Source organism: Carex rostrata, chromosome 4 (genome assembly GCF_964058835.1).
Source record: "Carex rostrata chromosome 4, lpCarRost1.2, whole genome shotgun sequence".
Taxonomy (NCBI): Eukaryota; Viridiplantae; Streptophyta; class Magnoliopsida; order Poales; family Cyperaceae; genus Carex; species Carex rostrata.
In genome coordinates, this window is record NC_135921.1 from 5,146,128 (window position 1) to 5,165,281 (window position 19,154).

At 34.3% G+C, this 19,154-nt stretch overlaps 2 protein-coding genes across 3 annotated transcripts; both read left to right on the plus strand.

The window, feature by feature from the left end:
* The first annotated feature begins 5,232 nt into the window (after window positions 1-5,232).
* On the plus strand, window positions 5,233-14,607 carry SRF3 (STRUBBELIG-receptor family 3). Of its 2 annotated transcripts, none has more exons than XM_078300819.1 (18): window positions 5,233-5,521; window positions 6,144-6,303; window positions 6,520-6,649; window positions 6,795-6,866; window positions 6,948-7,013; window positions 7,547-7,618; window positions 7,707-7,778; window positions 7,865-7,936; window positions 8,495-8,560; window positions 8,658-8,723; window positions 9,051-9,472; window positions 10,225-10,281; window positions 10,538-10,866; window positions 11,333-11,601; window positions 12,860-12,998; window positions 13,111-13,250; window positions 13,672-13,828; window positions 14,245-14,607. In XM_078300819.1, exons 2-18 carry the CDS (start codon window positions 6,201-6,203, stop codon window positions 14,329-14,331), a joined length of 2,319 nt encoding a protein of 772 aa, XP_078156945.1. In that variant the 5' UTR covers window positions 5,233-5,521; window positions 6,144-6,200; the 3' UTR covers window positions 14,332-14,607. The 2 variants fall into 2 exon arrangements, with proteins under 2 accessions (XP_078156945.1, XP_078156944.1); XM_078300818.1 differs by having other exon boundaries at window positions 5,245-5,521; window positions 10,535-10,866.
* A 1,436-nt stretch (window positions 14,608-16,043) lies between these two features.
* On the plus strand, window positions 16,044-18,724 carry CLV2 (Leucine-rich repeat (LRR) family protein). Its single transcript, XM_078301072.1, has 2 exons — window positions 16,044-16,180; window positions 16,498-18,724. Exon 2 carries the CDS (start codon window positions 16,520-16,522, stop codon window positions 18,605-18,607), a length of 2,088 nt encoding a protein of 695 aa, XP_078157198.1. The 5' UTR covers window positions 16,044-16,180; window positions 16,498-16,519; the 3' UTR covers window positions 18,608-18,724.
* The last annotated feature ends 430 nt before the right edge of the window (window positions 18,725-19,154 follow it).

Consider the following 19,154-nt stretch of genomic DNA (forward strand, 5'->3'; position numbering starts at 1 on the left):
AGAATCCTAAAGGATTTTAAAAATCGAAAGTTGCACGAGCATTTTTCATTAGAGTTTTTTTTTTTTTTTGTAAATTCTACTTTAAGACTTGATTTATCGTACGGAATATATTAGTCAATATATGTAAATTAATTCTAAATATCATATCAATATCTAAAAATTCGTTTCAAAATCTGGAAACACAAACATTTATTTTTAAAAATTTGGAGAAATTGGATTTTTTTTATAAACCATAATTTTTTTTTTTACAAAAACATAAGAATAAAATGTCATTTTAGTCCGAATTTTTTTTTCGGGACCGAAATGGCAATTCGGTCCAAGGTATTTTCACAATTTTTCAACATATTTTTTTCTCGAAATATGTGAAAACGGCTAGGATCAAAATGACAATTCGGTCAAAAAAAAAGATGATCGAAATGATATCTCAGTTCTTATAATTTTTATAAAAAACAAAACAATCAAGTTAAATTTGCTAAAAATCTAACTTTTTATTTATGATTTCTAAAAAAAAATTCGAGAAATTGGATGACTAAAGCTTGTACTTAAAAAATATAATTGGTTCACGTGTCTCAGATACCGTTATATAAAATATAAACCACATGCTCCAATAACCTGATTGTCAGAAACTGTTAAAAATATTTCCAAGTTGTTTTTTTAACCACATGCTCCGAAATCCTGATTGTCAGAATCTGTAAAAAAAATAATTGTAAGTTTGTTTTTAATTGTTTCTATGTAGCCGTTACTTCGTAACCTTGTAAGTTGCGATTAAACATTGGAAACTAATAAATTTTAAAAAGCGAGGCGGCTGACACGGAATCCGCATCACCCCAGGTACCTGAGGTGCAAGTGGTGAATCTGGACCATTCATTTTACTTGGCACGAATCTCAAATCAGGCCAACAGCTATCGGATTGAGTTTTGCCTGGATGGAATTAATCTGGGCCGTCCATTTGTATTAATTGCACCTCAGGTACCTGGGGGGATATGACTCGCTGACACGCAGGTTAGAAAATGAAACACTAGTCAAATTACAACGGCTACTAAATCATGATATCATTATGACATAATCTCATTTCTACGATTTGTTTGGTCAAATCTTCATGTAGATACCCACACACACTCACCAATGGATTTTTTTTAATCATGAATTGATAATATCATTATCAAATATTTTGATTTGAAGTTGAGAGGCTTCTTTTGCATCTTGTACCTTCTAGAAGCCTTTTTTTTCTCTTTTTAATTTCCTTTTTTCTCTCTGTTTTATTTTTTTAATTCTAAAGATGTCCAAAAGCATTTTGGTCTAGAAAATCTAGATGTATCTCCGTTTTGTGACATAAAATTGTTTGTTATATGATCGTGTATTCGTGTGGATGAACTTTGGCTTGAAAGCATTATTTCCTTTTCAAAATATAGTGAATTTTTCGGTGCATTTATCTAACATCTTAAAAAATGATATATTGATGAATTAAATTTATAGACGTGTTCTTCGTTATTATAGAGGTGTATATTATTTGGTTCAAATTAAAATTTATGTTATCATCCAAATAAAGAATGTTAATATTAATAGTTTAAAATTTCAACTATTTGATGGAAGACGAAACGACTTTTAAATTTGTACAAATTTTACAATTGCTGTTCATATTTAGCCTTCATGTAAAATAATTTGGAATTGATGTTATAAGCAAATCTATTAATATAGCCTTGGTAGTCACTACCAAGTTTTCCAAAACAAAAATTACACAAATTTGATGCGTGTAATATTTACAAAATAAAACACGCACCAGTAAACTCCAATTTCTTATCAAAAGAATAATCCAGATTATTTTGGACGAGATAAAAGTTTCAACTATTTCTAAGGAATAGCGGAATAGTAGCTAATCCGAACTATTCCTTATGTTGAGAATAGCGTTTTTTTCATCCAAACTCAAACGTGAAATAGTGAGAATAACAGTTATTCCTGTGTCATCCAAACGTACCAAATTTACATGCATAGCTTTTTAAAAAAATTTAAAACCTTCAATAAAAATTTCAGTGACATATATATTCCAATCCAACTTATCCAAGTTGGCAACACTTGACCCCGCCCAAAATATACTGATAATGATTTCTTGTATCTACATTTAATAATCTCTTGACATGATCTAAAGTACTTTATTTCAATTTCAATCAAATGATACCAAGGAAAAACAACACTATCATGCCGTCACTATTACAACAATAAATCTGAAGTCATAACTCATAAGTCAATTAGGTTCTTCATCACCTTCAAGAGTTCACTTTGTGTTTGCTTTGCTTTCATTTCATTTTATTATCACATTTCAGCTTCTTCTATTTTTTTTTTTCATTTTTCAAATTCCATTCCTTGTATCTCATATTAATTATTTTATTTGTTTTTGAAAATTTATGAAATCCAACATTCCATTGAAAATTAACACCTTAATTTTTTTTCCGCAAACTCACATTTTAATTTTTTATATCACAACGTATTATTTTTATATAGTTCTTCTCTCACGTGATGACGTGGCATAAATGGTACAGAAAAGGTTCATAAATATTCATTCAACATATTTTTTGGTAATCCCCAATGATGCCAACTTCCAAAAAAGTTAGGCATTAACTATTACAACTTCCAAAAAGTAAAAAAAAAAATTCAAAATTAATGCCAATAATACATCATTGGAATACAAATAAATTCACCAAACAAACCCTGGTCCAATCCAAATTAACTGCATAGCCACATGTTTTCAGCACAAAAGGAGGCACCAACCAAACAAAGGAGATGAAGAGAAGCAATAAAATAGTCCATTAAATTACCAGACATTCCCAAAGTAAATATCTGCCAGATATTTCCAAAGTAATTATGGCGTGCATGACTTTTTTTGTATAAACCATAATTGAAAAAAAAAAGATTTTTATGAAACCAATATAATTTTTTTTAAAACTATAAGAACTGAAATATCATTTCGGTCTTAATTTTTTTTAGGACCGAAATGACAATTCGGTCTGAGGTATTTTCACAATTTTTCAACATATTTTTTTTTCTAAATATGTGAAAATAGCTCGGAATGAAATGCCAATTCGGTCTGAAAAAAAAATTCGGATTGAAATGGCATCTTGGTTCTTATGTTTTTTGTAAAAATCAAAGCAATCAAGTTATTTTAGTAAAATATATATTTTTATTTATAGTTTCTAAAAAAAAATTTCCCTACGGGCTGTTGAAATTGACAAAAAAAGAAGAAGTAATTATCAGAAAAAAGATATTAATAATATTATTTTGACTTCATGCAATACAAAGATAATAAAATTAAAAAATATATATAACTCGTGTGTTACGTAAAACAACACGGTTAATATTTTTACCCATATATTACTGTACAGACTACAGAGCAACTCTTTATATTGCTATGTCCTCAATTTATTCGATTTTTTTTTATAAAAAAATATTATCTCTTGCTAAATTTTATCATATTATATTTTATTCATAACAAATATTATATTTTTATCTATTGATTATATTATTTTTTATTTGCTCTGTTCCACATGTTTCAATTTTTTATAGAGTTCTAAACAATAGTGCATTCAATGCTAAATAAATCATGACATGTTAGGTTGGACATCATTAAATAAATGAAATGAATTATTATATTCACTGCAAATATTTTATGTACATTTTTTTCCGTGTTCTATCTGATAACCTCCATTTTCAATGTGGAAATTTAACTCAATTTTCAGCGCATGAAAATGCGTGAAACTTTTTAACATAACATAATAACCATGTTTCAATTTAAAAGTCATAAATGTAGAGTTGATGAATTCTGACCGTTGATATAATCAGAAAAATGAAGTAAGAGATTGCAAATATGCGTTCATTGCTGAAAGAAAAACAAAGTAAGAGATTGCAGAATATAGCAACAGAAAAATTGATATAGTAATAAATAAGAAAATCAATATAGAGACCCACCAAATCAATAAGGATTTATTTTATGATCATTAGAAGGGAATAAGGATAATGCTAGAGTACATTTAAGTAATTAATGGTAAATCTATTTGATATTTTAAAAGATATTGTTAAAATTAAGAGATATACACGTGGAATAAAACCAGGGTGTTCTTAAGCTCACCAAGGTATTTGGTGAGCTTAACTTTAAAATATATTATATCTGTTTCAATTGACAAATCTAAACCGCTGAAATTCATCTACTTCACAAGTGATGAATTTATATGTAAAAATTTTAAGTTTTTGAATTATTTTAGTATAAAGTCAAACGATCAAAATTAAAATGTTTGTAAATTAATTTTAGTGCATTTATTTTTTAATATTTTTTGACCACTTGAATTTATACAAAATTAGTTCAAAATTTTAAAAACTTAACATGTAAATTCATCACTCGTGAGTCGTGAAGTAAATCTGTTTCAACGGTTTAAATTTATTGTTTGAAGCCAGTCTAATAGATTTTAGACTTAAGCTCACCAAACACCTTTGTGAGCTTAAGAACACCCTAGTTCTACTCTGTACATGTGTGTGTATTGATATCTATTAGATATGACATGCATCAAAAATCAAAATGAGTCAATTAGAATTTAATTGATTATCTATCACAAAGTTATTGAAAGTTTGAAACCCAACTCTTAAATTAAAAAAAAATATTTATAAAGGCTAAACTATTAGAAATTAATCCAAACTCAAATTCCCCCTATGTTTTAATTATAGAAAAACAGATCTATAATTTTAATCTTTACATTGAATAATATTTTTTAAAATTATCATATAAATATACTATCAAAGTTGATGCGTGTTAAAATTATCCAATAAATAAATAACAATCGAGGTGGGTAACACCGCCATTTTCCAAATATTCTATATCAGTTGGAAATTCAAAATAAAAATTTCACAAATTCTTTTGAAGTAAAAAAGTCTAAACAACGGCTTTCCGTTCTATTTTCTTTAATTTTCAATTTCCCAAAAGATCAAGGCACATAGAGTCCGACACTCTAAAGTAATCAAAATTTTATGTTTAAATACAGACCGTCTGATCAGAATCCGGCCTGAAGTAGAATGTACGATCCCCTTTAATACTCGTGCCGAAACAGATTGGACGATCTAGATCTAAACACAAAATTGATGTTACCTCAGATGATGTGAATTCCACAGAACCAGAGTCTCAGAGCCAGAGGAAACTCCGCTCCAGATTCTCTTTTCGAGTAAACAATATTCTACTGACGCCTTTTTTTACTCACGCTCTCTCTCTCTAGTGTGCCTTTTGTCCTCTTATCTCTTTCAATCGTCTCTCTCTCTCTCTCTCTCTCTCTCTCTCCTCTCGTTGATCTCTCATACTTGATACTTGCAATCTTTTCTTTGCATTTGCTTACACGACTCTCTCTCACTTTCTCTCTCTATATCTCTAGATCTAATTATTGCTTTTGTTAAGGTTCTGAGTGGGAATCATCGTTGCTAAGGTTTCGAGTTTACGCCTCCACGCTACGATTTCTCCATTAATCCCCCGTTTTTCAGTATTTCCAAGGTATAATCTAACTCTCTTGACAGTTGCTTAATTGCATGGTATCGCAATCCTCAATTTTTGCTTCTTTCGAAGTTTGCTCGTTTTCTTTTGTTCGATTTGGGGGATCTTCGATACTTCATTTCTTCAAAGGTGAAGTTGTATATAATTTCACTGAATAGTCGTGAAAGGAAACTGAAATTTGTCGAACTATACTCCACTTTAATTTCCTGCATTGCAATTTTTGAAAGCTAATTTTTTTGTAATTTGTTAAGTGAAAAAGTTAATTATCTTTGTTTTTATAGTAATGAGCATCAATAACGGGAATACTGTATCAATTAAAATAATGGTTTGTGATAACATATATAAATACTTTATTGGAGTATGGACTGAACAAACTGAGGCTTAAAGGGTTTTGCTTTGTCTACTGTCACTCTGAGGCTCTGAGCTGTCTTTAACTTGTCGTCTTCTCCCTTCTTTCTCTCTCTCTCTATATATCTCTCTCTCTGTAAAGTAAAAAAAAAAAAAAATTCACGTTTCTTGTAATTACTATTATCTGGTTGCTAGAAGCTGGAAATTTGGTCACTCTCAGCCTAGAAACTATACTAATTTAGTGCTAACAAGCAAAATTTTTTCTTTTGTCCAGGTGGTTCTATGATTTGCATTGGCATTGCAAAATTGAATATTTAGCAAGTTTAATTTGATGGACAAGAAGAACAGAGCATGGATCTCATTTTGGTTTCCTTTAATTCTTTTGGCCCTTTCACATACCCCATTTTGCAATTCTTTCACAGATGAAAGAGATGGTAATATGTTTCTACTATTTATAATTTTTTTTTTTAACAGCTTATGGTAGAATATTTTTATTATTTTTAACACTTATCTGTGGATTGTAAGATGTAGTTTCTGACCAGTGACCCATTTGCTTAAATTAAGCATTTAGCTGTCAACATAGTCTTTATTATTTCTATTTCTTCGGTTGAAGTGATACTTATTAATTTCTGTGCTTTATTGCGATGTAGTAAATGCAATAAATAACCTATATACATCTCTGGGATCACCTGCAATACCTGGATGGACTGCGAGTGCTGGGGATCCATGCGGTGAGCAATGGCAGGGGGTTCTATGTGTAAATTCTAACATTACATCTATGTAAGGATTTTATTTTTACTCTCTAACTCCCATTATTACAGTGAATTTTATTGATCCGTATAATTATCCTCCAAACAATAAAACCTGAATTGTGTTGTTACTTTAATTTTCTTTTAGTTATTTTTTAATGGTTTTTTTTTAATAGAACAATAAATGCCGCAAATTTGGCTGGAGAGCTTGGCAACAGCCTGGGGAACTTTACCTCTATTATAACCATGTAAGTGATCTCCCTTCATGTGTTGTTTTGTGTGTCATTTTTTCTAGATGCTAACACATATTTTGCTTTCTTCCGTTGTAGAGATCTTAGCAACAATAACATTGGAGGGTCAATTCCGGAAAATCTGCCTCTCACCATCCAACGAATGTATATTTTGTTTTCCCCTATCTAATTAATGTCACGCGTTGAAGAGTAATTAGTAAATCCCCATATTTTTTCTTTCATATTCACCAAAGATCAACAGCAGTTTTTATTTGCTTTCTTTATTTTTCTGCAAGTAGAACTTGATCATTGTTAGAGAAGTTAATTGAAAATGACTACACTAACCTTGACTTTTTCATAACTTAATCACTTTCGGACCAGTAATACAAACTGTGTGCATAAGATGTGATGGGCTGATAGCTTAATTTGGATTTATGGAAAATTGACATTTTAGATAAGTACAATAGGTGTCAAATCAACTGAGCATTTATTTCCCATCATCTTAACTTAATGCTAGATGTAATTTCAAAATATTTTAAGAAAGTTGGGGGTCAGGTTATAAATATGAAAAATATAGGGTTGGTGTTGTCAGTACAAACTGCAGATGCCGGGTGCGACTGCCAAAGATGCTACTTATTTTTTCTCTTTATCTGTTTATTTATTAATGTATGTGTGCATTGGATTATTTATTTGTGCAGATTTCTCTCTGCTAACCAGCTAACTGGAAGCATCCCGGCCTCTTTGTCTCAACTGACCTTCCTATCGGACATGTAACTATTCTAAAAGTCAATTAATTTGTAATTTCACTCACTCAATCTGTTGTTAAAATTTGTTCTGGTTCATATCATATACTCTCAGGTCATTAAACGGCAACCATTTAAGTGGAGAACTGCCCGATTCTTTTCAGTCACTCACTGGCCTTATTAATTTGTAAGATAATTTTTCTTTTATTCAGGATTTATTTTTCTGTAAATTTGAAAACTCAGAGCACATTGTAACCTTTTCTTCTAATTTAGGGATGTTTCTTCAAACAACTTGAGTGGCCCATTGCCTCCCTCTATGGCAAGCTTATTGGCATTGACTACCTTGTTAGTTTCTAGCTCATCCTTTTTATAAAGGGTGTTTTGCAAGTTACACCCAAAAATCTACTGTATTTGCAAGTGAAGTTGACAATCATTGTATTTCTATCTGGCTTACCTATTTCTATGGTTTAACCCACCTTTTAGTATGAACTCTGAAGTAATATTTTTTCTTTTTTGTAGTATGCTAATCAAGCTGCTTTCTGAAATAGAGCAAATATTTGTTCTTATCTAGTAATTTTAAAAGAAAATTTAAGTTTTATTTATTGGCCTTTTGTTTTCTGCTAAATAAGGATTTATTTTATTTGAATTTAATTTCTTTCACACTTTGTTCTAACAAGATATCATCAAAATTAGGCGGGCCAATTTATAAGCCTTTTCCATCATACCAAACTAGTGTTAAAAAATGTATGACCAGGATACGTAATATGTGGAAAGTTGGTAGTATATTTTCAAGTACACTGATGTGTTGGGTGCAAGCTAAACAAAGAACAGAAATTTAAATTTTCACTACTTCACAATTTTTTATTGTTTGAAAGTTGAGACTCCTCTATCTACTAATTGCAGGCGTTTACAACAAAATCAATTCTCAGGTGTCCTTGATGTGTTAGAAGACCTTCCTCTCAAAGATTTGTACTTTTTTCCACCTTACACCTTGTCAAATTTTCTAATTAATTTCACCTCACAAATAATTTGCGCTTATATTCTTAATGTATATCACTGATTGTAGGAACATAGAGAACAATTCCTTCTCCGGGCCCATTCCTGAAAAATTACTCAGCATTCCCACTTTGAAGTAAGATCTTATTTTCTGTTTATTCCTCAGACCCAAGTAAAAAAAATAATTTCATATTGCTCCTAAATAGAATCAGACTATCATATACCTTGGTAAGGCAATTTGTCTCATATGCCCCTTTAGGAAATTATGAAGTCATGTCAGCTCCCCTTGTATAATTTACTTGTAAAAAGGTAAAATCGCTATTATTTTATTTCTTCCTCAGTTACATGTGATAATTTGTGTTTTGTCCTTTGGCAAGGTTGTACATAAAATTAGACCTATAAAGGAATTTCTATTCCTTAGAGATTTGAATTTCGTGTAAATTTACTGAAATTAATTGTGCAGGAAAGATGGCAATCCATTTAACACCAGCATTATTATTGCACCATCAGCACAGCCACCTGCAACATCAGCACCCCCTTTTTTCTCAGGTGCACCCAGTGCACCTAAAAACCATACAAACAACTCCTCTCCCTCTGACAGTGGGTCCAACAACAAAAACTCATCTCCTTCATCTCCTTCAAACTCTTCCAAAAAGGGCAGCAATACATCCACTCTCAAGATCATTGGATATGTGCTTGTCGGGGTGGTGTCTTTTATAGTGCTGGTTTTGACTGTTCTTTTCTGTCTGTCAAAGATTCAAGAGAAAAGGTCTAGAGAAAGTGAATATGCTTTGCCCAAGGCTCAGGCGAGCCGGATGCATGGAAGGGTGGAACCACCTATCGTTAGAGACCCACCAGTCAAGCCGAAGAATGATGTTAAAAAAGGTAGAATTCTACTGTCAGATAGTAAACATATTCAACTTGACATTCGCTACTTATTCTTGTTTGCAGAGGAACTCGTGCTTATTTTATGATTTGCAATGTACACCTACCTAGTTTGCTTTGACAGAGCCGGCGTCGGATTTGTGTCAAGATGCGCGCTGGATGAAAATCGAAGCACATCCAATGATTGCTGTATCAAAGCACCCTAGATAGGTGTACATTGCAAATCACCATAGCCTCACTCTGTTAGCAAAATTCCATATCTTTTAACGTGCACGGAACTTTTTAATTTGTTAAAAGGAATTAAAAGAAGAACACTATTGGCAGAGTGGGGTCAGTTTATTGAATTGATCTTCTTTCATTGTAATAAAAGAACAGTATCGGACAAGGGTTCTTTTGCAAATTCAGCGGGTTCAATTGACTACCCGAGGTCCATGTGCCTCGTTACTAAGAAAAGGAACTGGGTTATTGACCCTAGAATGATGCCTAAATGTGTTAAAGCATGTAAGGGATTTTTAACGGAGAAGATGAAAGTTGTAAATATGTTCCTTGGAGAACCGCTCAGTAGACTTCCAAGAGGTCTTGAGTTCAAAAGAAGAGAAATATGCTTTTTTTTTTTCTTTTTTTTTTTAAATATGTTCCTCGGAGAACCTCTCAGTAGACTTCTTAGAAATAATGGAATTGTGCACCATCATAAAAAGAAATGAGGAGAAATATGTTTTTTGTTTTGAGATTTTGTTTATGATCCTTTTCAGCAACAAAAGAAGATTCCCGTGCAAGGCTTGACCTTGAGATGGGTCATACGATACCAGGTAGAATGCTTAACCCAAGCCTTCGCTATTTACAACTTCACGCCACACAGTTTTTAGTTGAAAAAAAGTAAAATATACCCAAGAGAATACCAATGAGATGGTTTTGAATAATATCAATAACTTCAAATTTATAGAATTTGATAATACTCTTTGGGTTAAAACCAGTTAAAATTTGTAAATTGAGGGTGTTAGATGGGGTCTTACCCAAAGTGTCAATTTTAACTCAATTGTTCACTAAATATTTGTACATCAGCAGCTGTTCCGAAAAGAGAGACGCTATCTGACAAGAGAAACAACTATGCAATTGACACAGAAAACAGCACTGATGAATTTATAATGCTTCCACCACCACCACCACCACCTCCACCTTCAACTCCGCCACCTCCGCCGCCGCCACCACCACCTCCTCCGGCGTTGCCTGTACGTGAAGCTACTAACACATCCACATCCACAGTCCCTGCCACATCAGCAACTTCTTATTCAGTTGCGTCTCTACAACAGTACACACGCAGTTTCGGTGAAGATAATCTGATAAGAGAGAGCCGGCTTGGCCGAGTCTACCTGGCTGAACTCCCTGATGGAGAGGTATGTAAATTTTAAAAAAAGGTGCTTCATTGCTTAATTTCTAATGTAGAGTGTGTATAGTGAGCTTTTTGGAAAAACCACTCTGATATTTATAGTGATCTACGGTATTTCGCAAAAAGCTCAGATTATTCTTAATCACTAGCTGTCCACTAATGAAACAAAAACTGGCCCCTCTGACTTAAGTTCAACAATCCTAACATGTTGCTAACCGGTTACTTCATATTGGGGCCAATAAAATGTTTTTTTATAAATCAATTGCCTGTGATGTTAATTGGTTAACTAGTTTGTTACTCACTCAAAAATGAAATATGTAAACCTGCTAAGATAATGGGAGGTACAAAAAAATCTGAAGCAGTGTCTAGTTGTAGCTCTAAGAAAAAAAATGGCCAGAAAGGACTAACTATAGCTTACATCTTTATTTTTTTTATCTTATTACAAATCTGAATAATTTATTGTGCAAATGCAGTTACTGGAAGTGATGAAGATAGACAATGTGAACTCGAGAATAGCAGTAGACGAATTTCTCGAGCTGGTAGCGAACTTATCTGAGCTGAGACACCACAATGTGCTTGAGCTTGTTGGATACTGTGCTGAGTTTGGCCAAAGACTTCTTGTGTACACGCATTTTAGCAGAAAAACCCTCCAAGATGTGCTTCATGAGGACGATGCCTCCAGGAGGTCGCTTTCTTGGAATGCACGTGTAAAGATTACATTAGGTGCTGCTAGGGCCCTTGAGTAAGTTTCATACAGGCCTATTCTTGTCAATATATGGAAGATTCTTTCATTTAAAAGGTAAAATTTGGAGATGGTTATAGAGAAGAGTGGGGCTATGGTAACATGCATATTACAGAGCGACCCGTAATATGTAATTATATCTCTATTTCAAAGTTTAAATAGTCGATCTGAATCGTTAAACATGATCTCCATGTGAAAATATACTTGTAGGCCATATTTTACATTTTTTTTTTAAATTTGTTTACTTTTTTTTAGAATATCACTTATTTGGGATGGTCCAGAATTTCAAATCAAGTGATTTCTACCTATCTAAAAAAATAGTAAAAATTATAAAAAATGTAAAATTTGGTCTGCAAGTACATTTTATATGAAGAGAATGATGAATGGTTCAGATTGACTGTTTAGACTTTAAAAACGAAGATATGTCTATAGCTTGGGCCATTGTGTAATATGCATATTACCATAGCCTCACTCGAGAGAGAATCACCCCATCTCCTGTTTTGCTCACTGATGTTCTAAATTCTCTCCTTTTGGTCCCAACCACCCCAAGAAGTTAAAAATCGTTGCATGTTGTTTGTAGATTTCTTGACCTAAAATACATCACCTAGATAGATCATTCCATGTCAATGTTTTCTAGGATTGTCATGCTTTATTGGGTAAAGAAGTCGGTGCATGAAACAGTAGAAATTAGAATGATAGTGGACCACTACTTGAATATCTATTTTATACAAATGGCACCAAAATGGGAGAGGTAATTTGGTGCATTTTGTGTCATTTATTCTTAATCTGGAATTCAATTATCACCACTTGGTGTGAGGTGCTTCAAAACACTGGCAGTGCGACATGGTATCAAAACTAGTGTTGTAAATAATGGTATGCGCTCGTCGGACGGACAGGGTACTGCCAAGCGATTAATCAGGAATAATCGGCCGATTAGTTGGGAAAATCATTGATGGTTTGGTCACCGCCAACGACTAATTTGTCGATTAGTTGGCCTAAATGGACGTTTTTTACAACACTGCTCAAAACTACAGTATGTTAAACACAAAAATGATCAAAAGTTACAATGGATTGATATCTGCTATGTGGAAAATACAATAAATGGGCTTCTTATACCAACAAGATTGTTTTTTATATTTTTGTCAAGAGTAAAACATGAGATTAAAGTGAAAAGGAAAGAGCCAAATTTGATAGAGGAGATTTTATTTTGTAATATTATGAGGTTTTATTTAGTAATATTATGAGATTTTATTTGTAGGTATCTACATGAGGGATGTCAGCCACAGATTGTACATCAGAGTTTTGAACCATCCAATGTCCTTCTTGATAGAAAAATGTCGGTGCGTGTTGCTGAGTGTGGCCTAGCCTCGCTTATGTCAGTCATTTCAGCTGCCCAGGTGCATATTTTTAGGATATATATATATTTTTTTTTCAACTTTTTACCAGAGTTGATATTTTCTGACAGAAAGTTTGAACAAAGTGTACGGCATTATTTTTCTTGGTATACAGTTGTCGGGGAGGATGCGGTCGTTGTACTACGAAGCCCCAGAAATCAATGAATCGGGATCCTCTTTTACAGATAGAAGTGATGTGTACAGCTTTGGGGTTGTTATGTTGGAGCTTCTTACAGGCCGTAAACCTCATGACACGTAAGTTTTTCTGTATTTTCTTTATTATATCTTAGGAAACTACAATGACCATACCTTCTTTTCTTTTCTTTTTTCTCTTTTTTGAAAATGTGCGATGACCGTGTTGATAGCAATTCAGATAAAATGTAGGGTGCCTCTTACAAGCCTACCCCAACTCGTTTGGGACTAAAGGCTTTGTTGTTGTTGGTTGTTGTTTGTTGCCTCTTACAAAGTGTCTTTTTTCAAACTCTTTGCCAGTAGAAATCCATCTTGACAATACCTGTTCCAAGAGTTTCAGTTCTATAATCACTTTGTTATGAAATCCTTGTTTTTTGTTCAAATTAACATTAATACTAAGCTGCTTCCAAGGCGCCCAAGAAGAACACAAATTATTTTAATATTTTTGTGCACTTTGTCATTATTAGTTATCAAATAAATGCAGGTCGAGGCCCCGAGCAGAGCAGCACTTGGTGAGGTGGGCCAGCTCTCAATTGCATGACATCGATGCTTTGTCAAGCATGGTTGATCCTGCCATTAAAGGGATGTGCTCTGAAAAATCACTCTCCAATTTTGCTGACATCATCACCCGCTGCATTCAGGTATTGCCATTAATATTTCTCATGTGTTGCAAACAACAAAATAATTTGAATGGCTTGATGAAAATCAAAGGGCGCACACACAGTTCCTCACCGAGAAAAAAAAGACATGCCTGGTTTTTTGAATTCTTTTTGCACACCCAGCTTACGATGATGTTGGAAATGCAAGTTTTGGTTGTCACGGGATTGTGCAGGATGGGATTATTTCGGTTCGGGAACCCATACTCTTGGGTACGTATGCACATGAATAGTTATGGGAATGTGCTGAATGAATGTTCAATTGTACCGTGAAATTAGTTGTGGGAAATTATGATTTATTTTAAAAATATGTATATCTATTCAATTTTTCTTATCTGTCAAAAGAAAAGGAACTTGTTGAACTATTGTGATGACTAATGTTTGGCTTCTTCTTCATTCAGAACGAACCGGAGTTCAGGCCACCGATGTCAGAGATAGTTCAAGACTTAGCTTCTATGGTTAGACCATCTAGGGAGCCCTCAAAATGACAAAAAGCCAACATTGGAAAATAATTTTTGGGAAGTTTTTTAACTTTTCAGATTAATTATGTGCATAGGGGAAGATTATTAATGCAAAATAATCTCCGTTCAGGGTATAATTCTGGGCATTTTCTCAAGTTTTTGCCCTGTTAGCCAATTTAGTATCTAGCCCTTATTTGTTATGGTTTCCAATTAATTTATTTGTGTGTATGCAAAGCCGTTTTGTAGCTAATTCTTTGGCTAACTTGTAAGTGAGCTATGGAGAAATGAAGACCTATTTTGTGTAATCTAGCCTTATATTATATCTCATTTCTACCAATGTGTCTCCAAAGAGACCATTTAGTATTCAAATAATTTTGAGTGACTTATTTGAAGTATGAAATGTTTTACCAAGACAAGGAATGACAGGGTTGTAGCTACTAATTTTCCGACATGGCTAACCTCCAGAGATTATTATGTGTGATTTTAATTTTTCAAAAGGAATATTATATGTAGTCATCATTTCTCACTCCAAAACAAATTTATTTATTTTTGAAGTTCTTAAAATATTAAATAAACAAGTGTGTATTGATAAAAAGTGTTGTATTTTTAAGGAGTCTTGAGAACGGATCTAAAATATAAAGACAGCTATCAAAACGAGTTTTGATTTGATTAAAACAGCGTGGAAATTGTCAACAATTATGTTTTAATTGAAAGAAATGAGCATCGGCTCAATAATTATGGGCACAAAATGACAAACATACATTCCGATGAAAAATTCGAGTAATTAGAAAGTGGAAGAAAAGAATTGGATATAATGGTAAATGTGAAATTTTTTAATATTGGGCGTGGATATTTGAAATATTATAAATTTAATATGAAAATTTTCAGTTATAATTTTTTTTATAGATAAAAATCCAATTTCACCTTCAACAAAAAAATAGAAAAGAAAATTAGAATTTAAAATGTACAAATAAATCCTGACAATTCGAGGAAGAGAAGAAATTTGAAATTTGAGATGCAAAGTTTCTAACAGATGCAGACGCTGTTCTTGATATCACAGTTCTGGGCTAGTAGTAATCTGAATCGTACGATCGATGAAAAATCTACAACGGACGATCCAGATTCTTCCTCTGCTAGGCAGGTACTTCACAGATGTAGAGTCCCAGCAAAAGTGTTTCCTTTCGCATCACCGTCCGATATGCTTCATAATTCGTGCTATCAAAGGTTGCATTTATAATTCAGATCAACTAAAGTAACTCAACATTCGAGTTGAGATCTGGACCGTCAGATCTATTTTTGTACGAATATTAAAGGATCTCCGTGGTGTCCACCTCAGACTGGTTGGCCTGATTCTGATCAGACGGTCCGGATCTAAACTCAAAATTTGAATTACTCCAGAGAATATGGACTGGGATCCCGAGCAGTGTTTAAAACTTTAAATCGAACTCGCATCCTCTGAGATATCTCATATTTTGCGTGACATTTTGGAAAATGTCAACCGTTGCAATACGTTCTGCACGAATCTCAAAGCTCAAATAATACTGCCCCCTACGTCACCCCCGAATAGGCACCGGACACGTCGGTCACGCAAAATATGAGATATCTCAGAGGATACGCACTCGTTTAAATCCCCCGTCGTTATCTCGAACTATCCAAAAAAACAAAAGAGAGAACAGAATCGAACGGCTATCTATCTCTCAATCGTAGATCAGAGAAAGCCCGTTCGATCGATCGTACGTCCCAGGCGAAGGGAGAATCTGTTCTCTACCCTAGATCGGACTAATTCTCACTACCTCACTCTCTGAGTCTCAGACGATGAACTTCCATCACTCTCAAGTGGAAAGCACAGTAGCGCGCCTCTCCTCGTAGTGCACTGGTGAGTCTCTCTCTCTCTCTGCCAAACTGGCACACAACACACACACTCAGGGATCAGGTTAAAGATTTGAGCTGATCAGGCCTCCGATTAGGTTAATACATGTTAGTTTAGTTTGAATTCAATCAAAAACCCTAATTGACCCCGTCCCCTCCGTGTGAGGTTAAAATTTACTCAATTTATGCTAGCACTGAATTATCTCAAAGAAAGGTGTCATGATTTATGGTATGACAATAGATGCATGATATGATCCATATAAATATTATAGGTTGATTTTTTTTTTTTAATTAGTACTAAGACAAAATTTTGCATTTTTATAGGCGGGACTGGACACCTACAGTGATGCTCTCATATCCTGAGATGCCTCTAATGTCATCTCTCTTTGTTTATTTCTTTCTCCTCTTCTCCCTCTCACCTCTATGCCTCGCTCATTTTATCCATGCGTCTGATCAACAAGCCCTGATGTCTTTTAAATCTGAAATTCACAACAAGTTGGTTCTTTCCAGTTGGAGCAACCACAATCCGGTTACCAACTGGACTGGAGTCTCCATTTCCAACCGGACAGGGCGGGTTGTTATGCTTGACCTCGCTAATTGTTCCCTTTCTGGTCCGATCCCTTCTGCTCTCTGCAACCTCTCCAGTCTCCAGATGCTCATCCTTTCTGGTAATTCATTTGTGGGCCCCATTCCTCAGTGTTTAGCTCAATTGCGGTTTCTTCGAACCATGGACTTAAGCAAGAATAACAGGTTACACGGCCCAATACCGACATGGGTCGGGAATTTCTCAGCGTTTTTAACCAAACTTGATTTGAGCTGCAATGCCTTTCTTGGAGAGATTCCATATACCCTTTTTGAGATGAGTTCTTTGACTTACATTGATTTGTCGAACAACCGACTGGTGGGACATATTCAAGAGTTCAAGTCTTCTTTGAACTATTTGAATTTGGGCTGCAATCAGTTAGATGGTTCAGTGCCGTGTTTCTCTTGGTCCGTCAATTCTCTTTCTTCTTTAAATCTAGCCAGTAATGCTCTATCAGGAGGCATTCCAACTTGTATTTCTTCTCTAAAATTATTAAAAGAGCTGAATTTGTCTTCTAATGGGTTGCAGTACCGGATCTCACCAAGACTAATTTTATCTAACCGGATTGAAATTCTCGATTTCAGTTCAAATTGTCTCTCTGGCCCCATACCCGGTAGCTTGGTGCAAAACCCTGATAAATCACGGCTCATAATTCTTGATTTGTCGAGGAACCAACTTACGGGTGAAATCCCATTTCAAATTACAAACTTGAGAAATTTGCAAGCACTATCCCTCTCAAATAATCAAATTTCAGGGGAGATACCACCTTCAATTGGCAACCTTACGTACCTCCAAGTGTTGGATCTTTCTTTTAATATGCTTACTGGACCCGTAATGGTCGGGCTTGCCGGGTGCTTCCAACTGAGTCATCTCAATTTGGGTCACAATTTACTTACTGGAGAGATCCGACCCGAGTTAGATGCATTGGATGGGCTTAGAGTACTAGACCTGTCGAGTAACCAGATTTGGGGTGAGATACCGCTACCACTTGCTGGGTGCAAATCTCTAGAAGCAGTTGATTTAAGTGGTAACAACCTTACCGGTGAACTAAGCAGTGCTATACTGAAGTGGCAGAACTTACGTGTAATCTCACTTGCCGGAAACCGACTCTCGGGATTACTTCCTGATTGGATATTTTCCTTTGTAAATCTCCAGTGGATCGATCTATCTGATAATAGGTTTTCAGGGTTTATACCAGATGGGGATTTTAATATTAGCTTGAAGTTAAACGGATATGCCAGGTCAGTTAACGTAGTTACCGTGTCATTTGATCTGGCCAGGGGCAGACGTCTTGATTTGGGATATTTAATTAATCCAACGGTTGGAATTGATATATCACATAATGAAATAACAGGTGCTATACCAACTGGTTTGTTAAAGTTTGAAGGGTTAGAATATTTAAACCTTTCGTATAACCGTTTATATGGCCAGATTCCAACAGATTTTGTTAAAACGGAGAGGTTAAAAAAACTTGATTTCTCACATAATGGGTTGACGGGTCAAGTCCCACGTGGGTTGTCAGAGATCAAAGGGCTTGAGGTATTGGATCTTTCATATAACAGCTTATCAGGCCCGGTCCCGCAAGGTGACCAATTGAGGCGGTTTCCAGGTGCATTTGCTGGAAACCCTAGGTTGTGTCTTGTAGGGTGCACAGCTGCAGAGGCAAAGCTGCCGGAAGAGGGGGAGATGGGTGATGGGGGGCGTTTTGGGGGAAGCGAAGGAAAGGGATTGGTTTCAGTAGGGGCATTTTGGATTAGTGCTGTTACAAGCTTTTATGTTTCTTTGGTGACTTTGCTTTGCTCGAGTAAGGCAAGAGGATACATCTTTCGATCAGTACGAGCAGAGTTTTAGTTTGCATCTATATATGCTTCTAACTATTTTCTTTTTGTACAGTTCTTAGTATGATGTAAGCTAGTATTAACTTAATTTATCTGTTTCCAAGTTTGATGAAGTCATCTGATGGCTTAGTTTTGAATGGGTTAACTTCATTTATATTTTGTGATGTTTCTTTTTGAGTGAGACTATGGTACTTTGCAATGCATAGATCGGTCTGTGCAATAGATTATATTTTTATTTTCACAGCCAAAACAGTTGATCCAAATCCATCCACAAGACCTTCATGTGAAAATATATTTACTGATCAAATTTTACATTTTTTTTGTTTTTACTATTTTATTAGGTAGGTAGAAGATAACTTTTTTTTACTACTTTCTACCTATTAAAAGAATAGTAAAAAATCCTAAAAATGTAGAAATTTGAAGATTGTGTTGGATGAATTCGGATCGACTATTTGAACTATAAAAACGAGAATATAGATCCATAGCATGGATCCATGTTCGTGTTGCAAAGTTCTATTTTTCTAAATTTTATACTTCCACATGGTTCTTTGTGGTTGGTA

Coding starts and splice junctions, on each gene's coding strand:
- SRF3 (XM_078300818.1), top strand. CDS start 6,201: ATGGACAAGAAGAACAGAGCATGGATCTCATTTTGGTTTCCTTTAATT. Junction 7,014..7,546: donor CCTCTCACCATCCAACGAAT/GTATATTTTGTT, acceptor TTATTTGTGCAG/ATTTCTCTCTGCTAACCAGC. Junction 10,867..11,332: donor CTGAACTCCCTGATGGAGAG/GTATGTAAATTT, acceptor GTGCAAATGCAG/TTACTGGAAGTGATGAAGAT.
- CLV2 (XM_078301072.1), top strand. CDS start 16,520: ATGCTCTCATATCCTGAGATGCCTCTAATGTCATCTCTCTTTGTTTAT.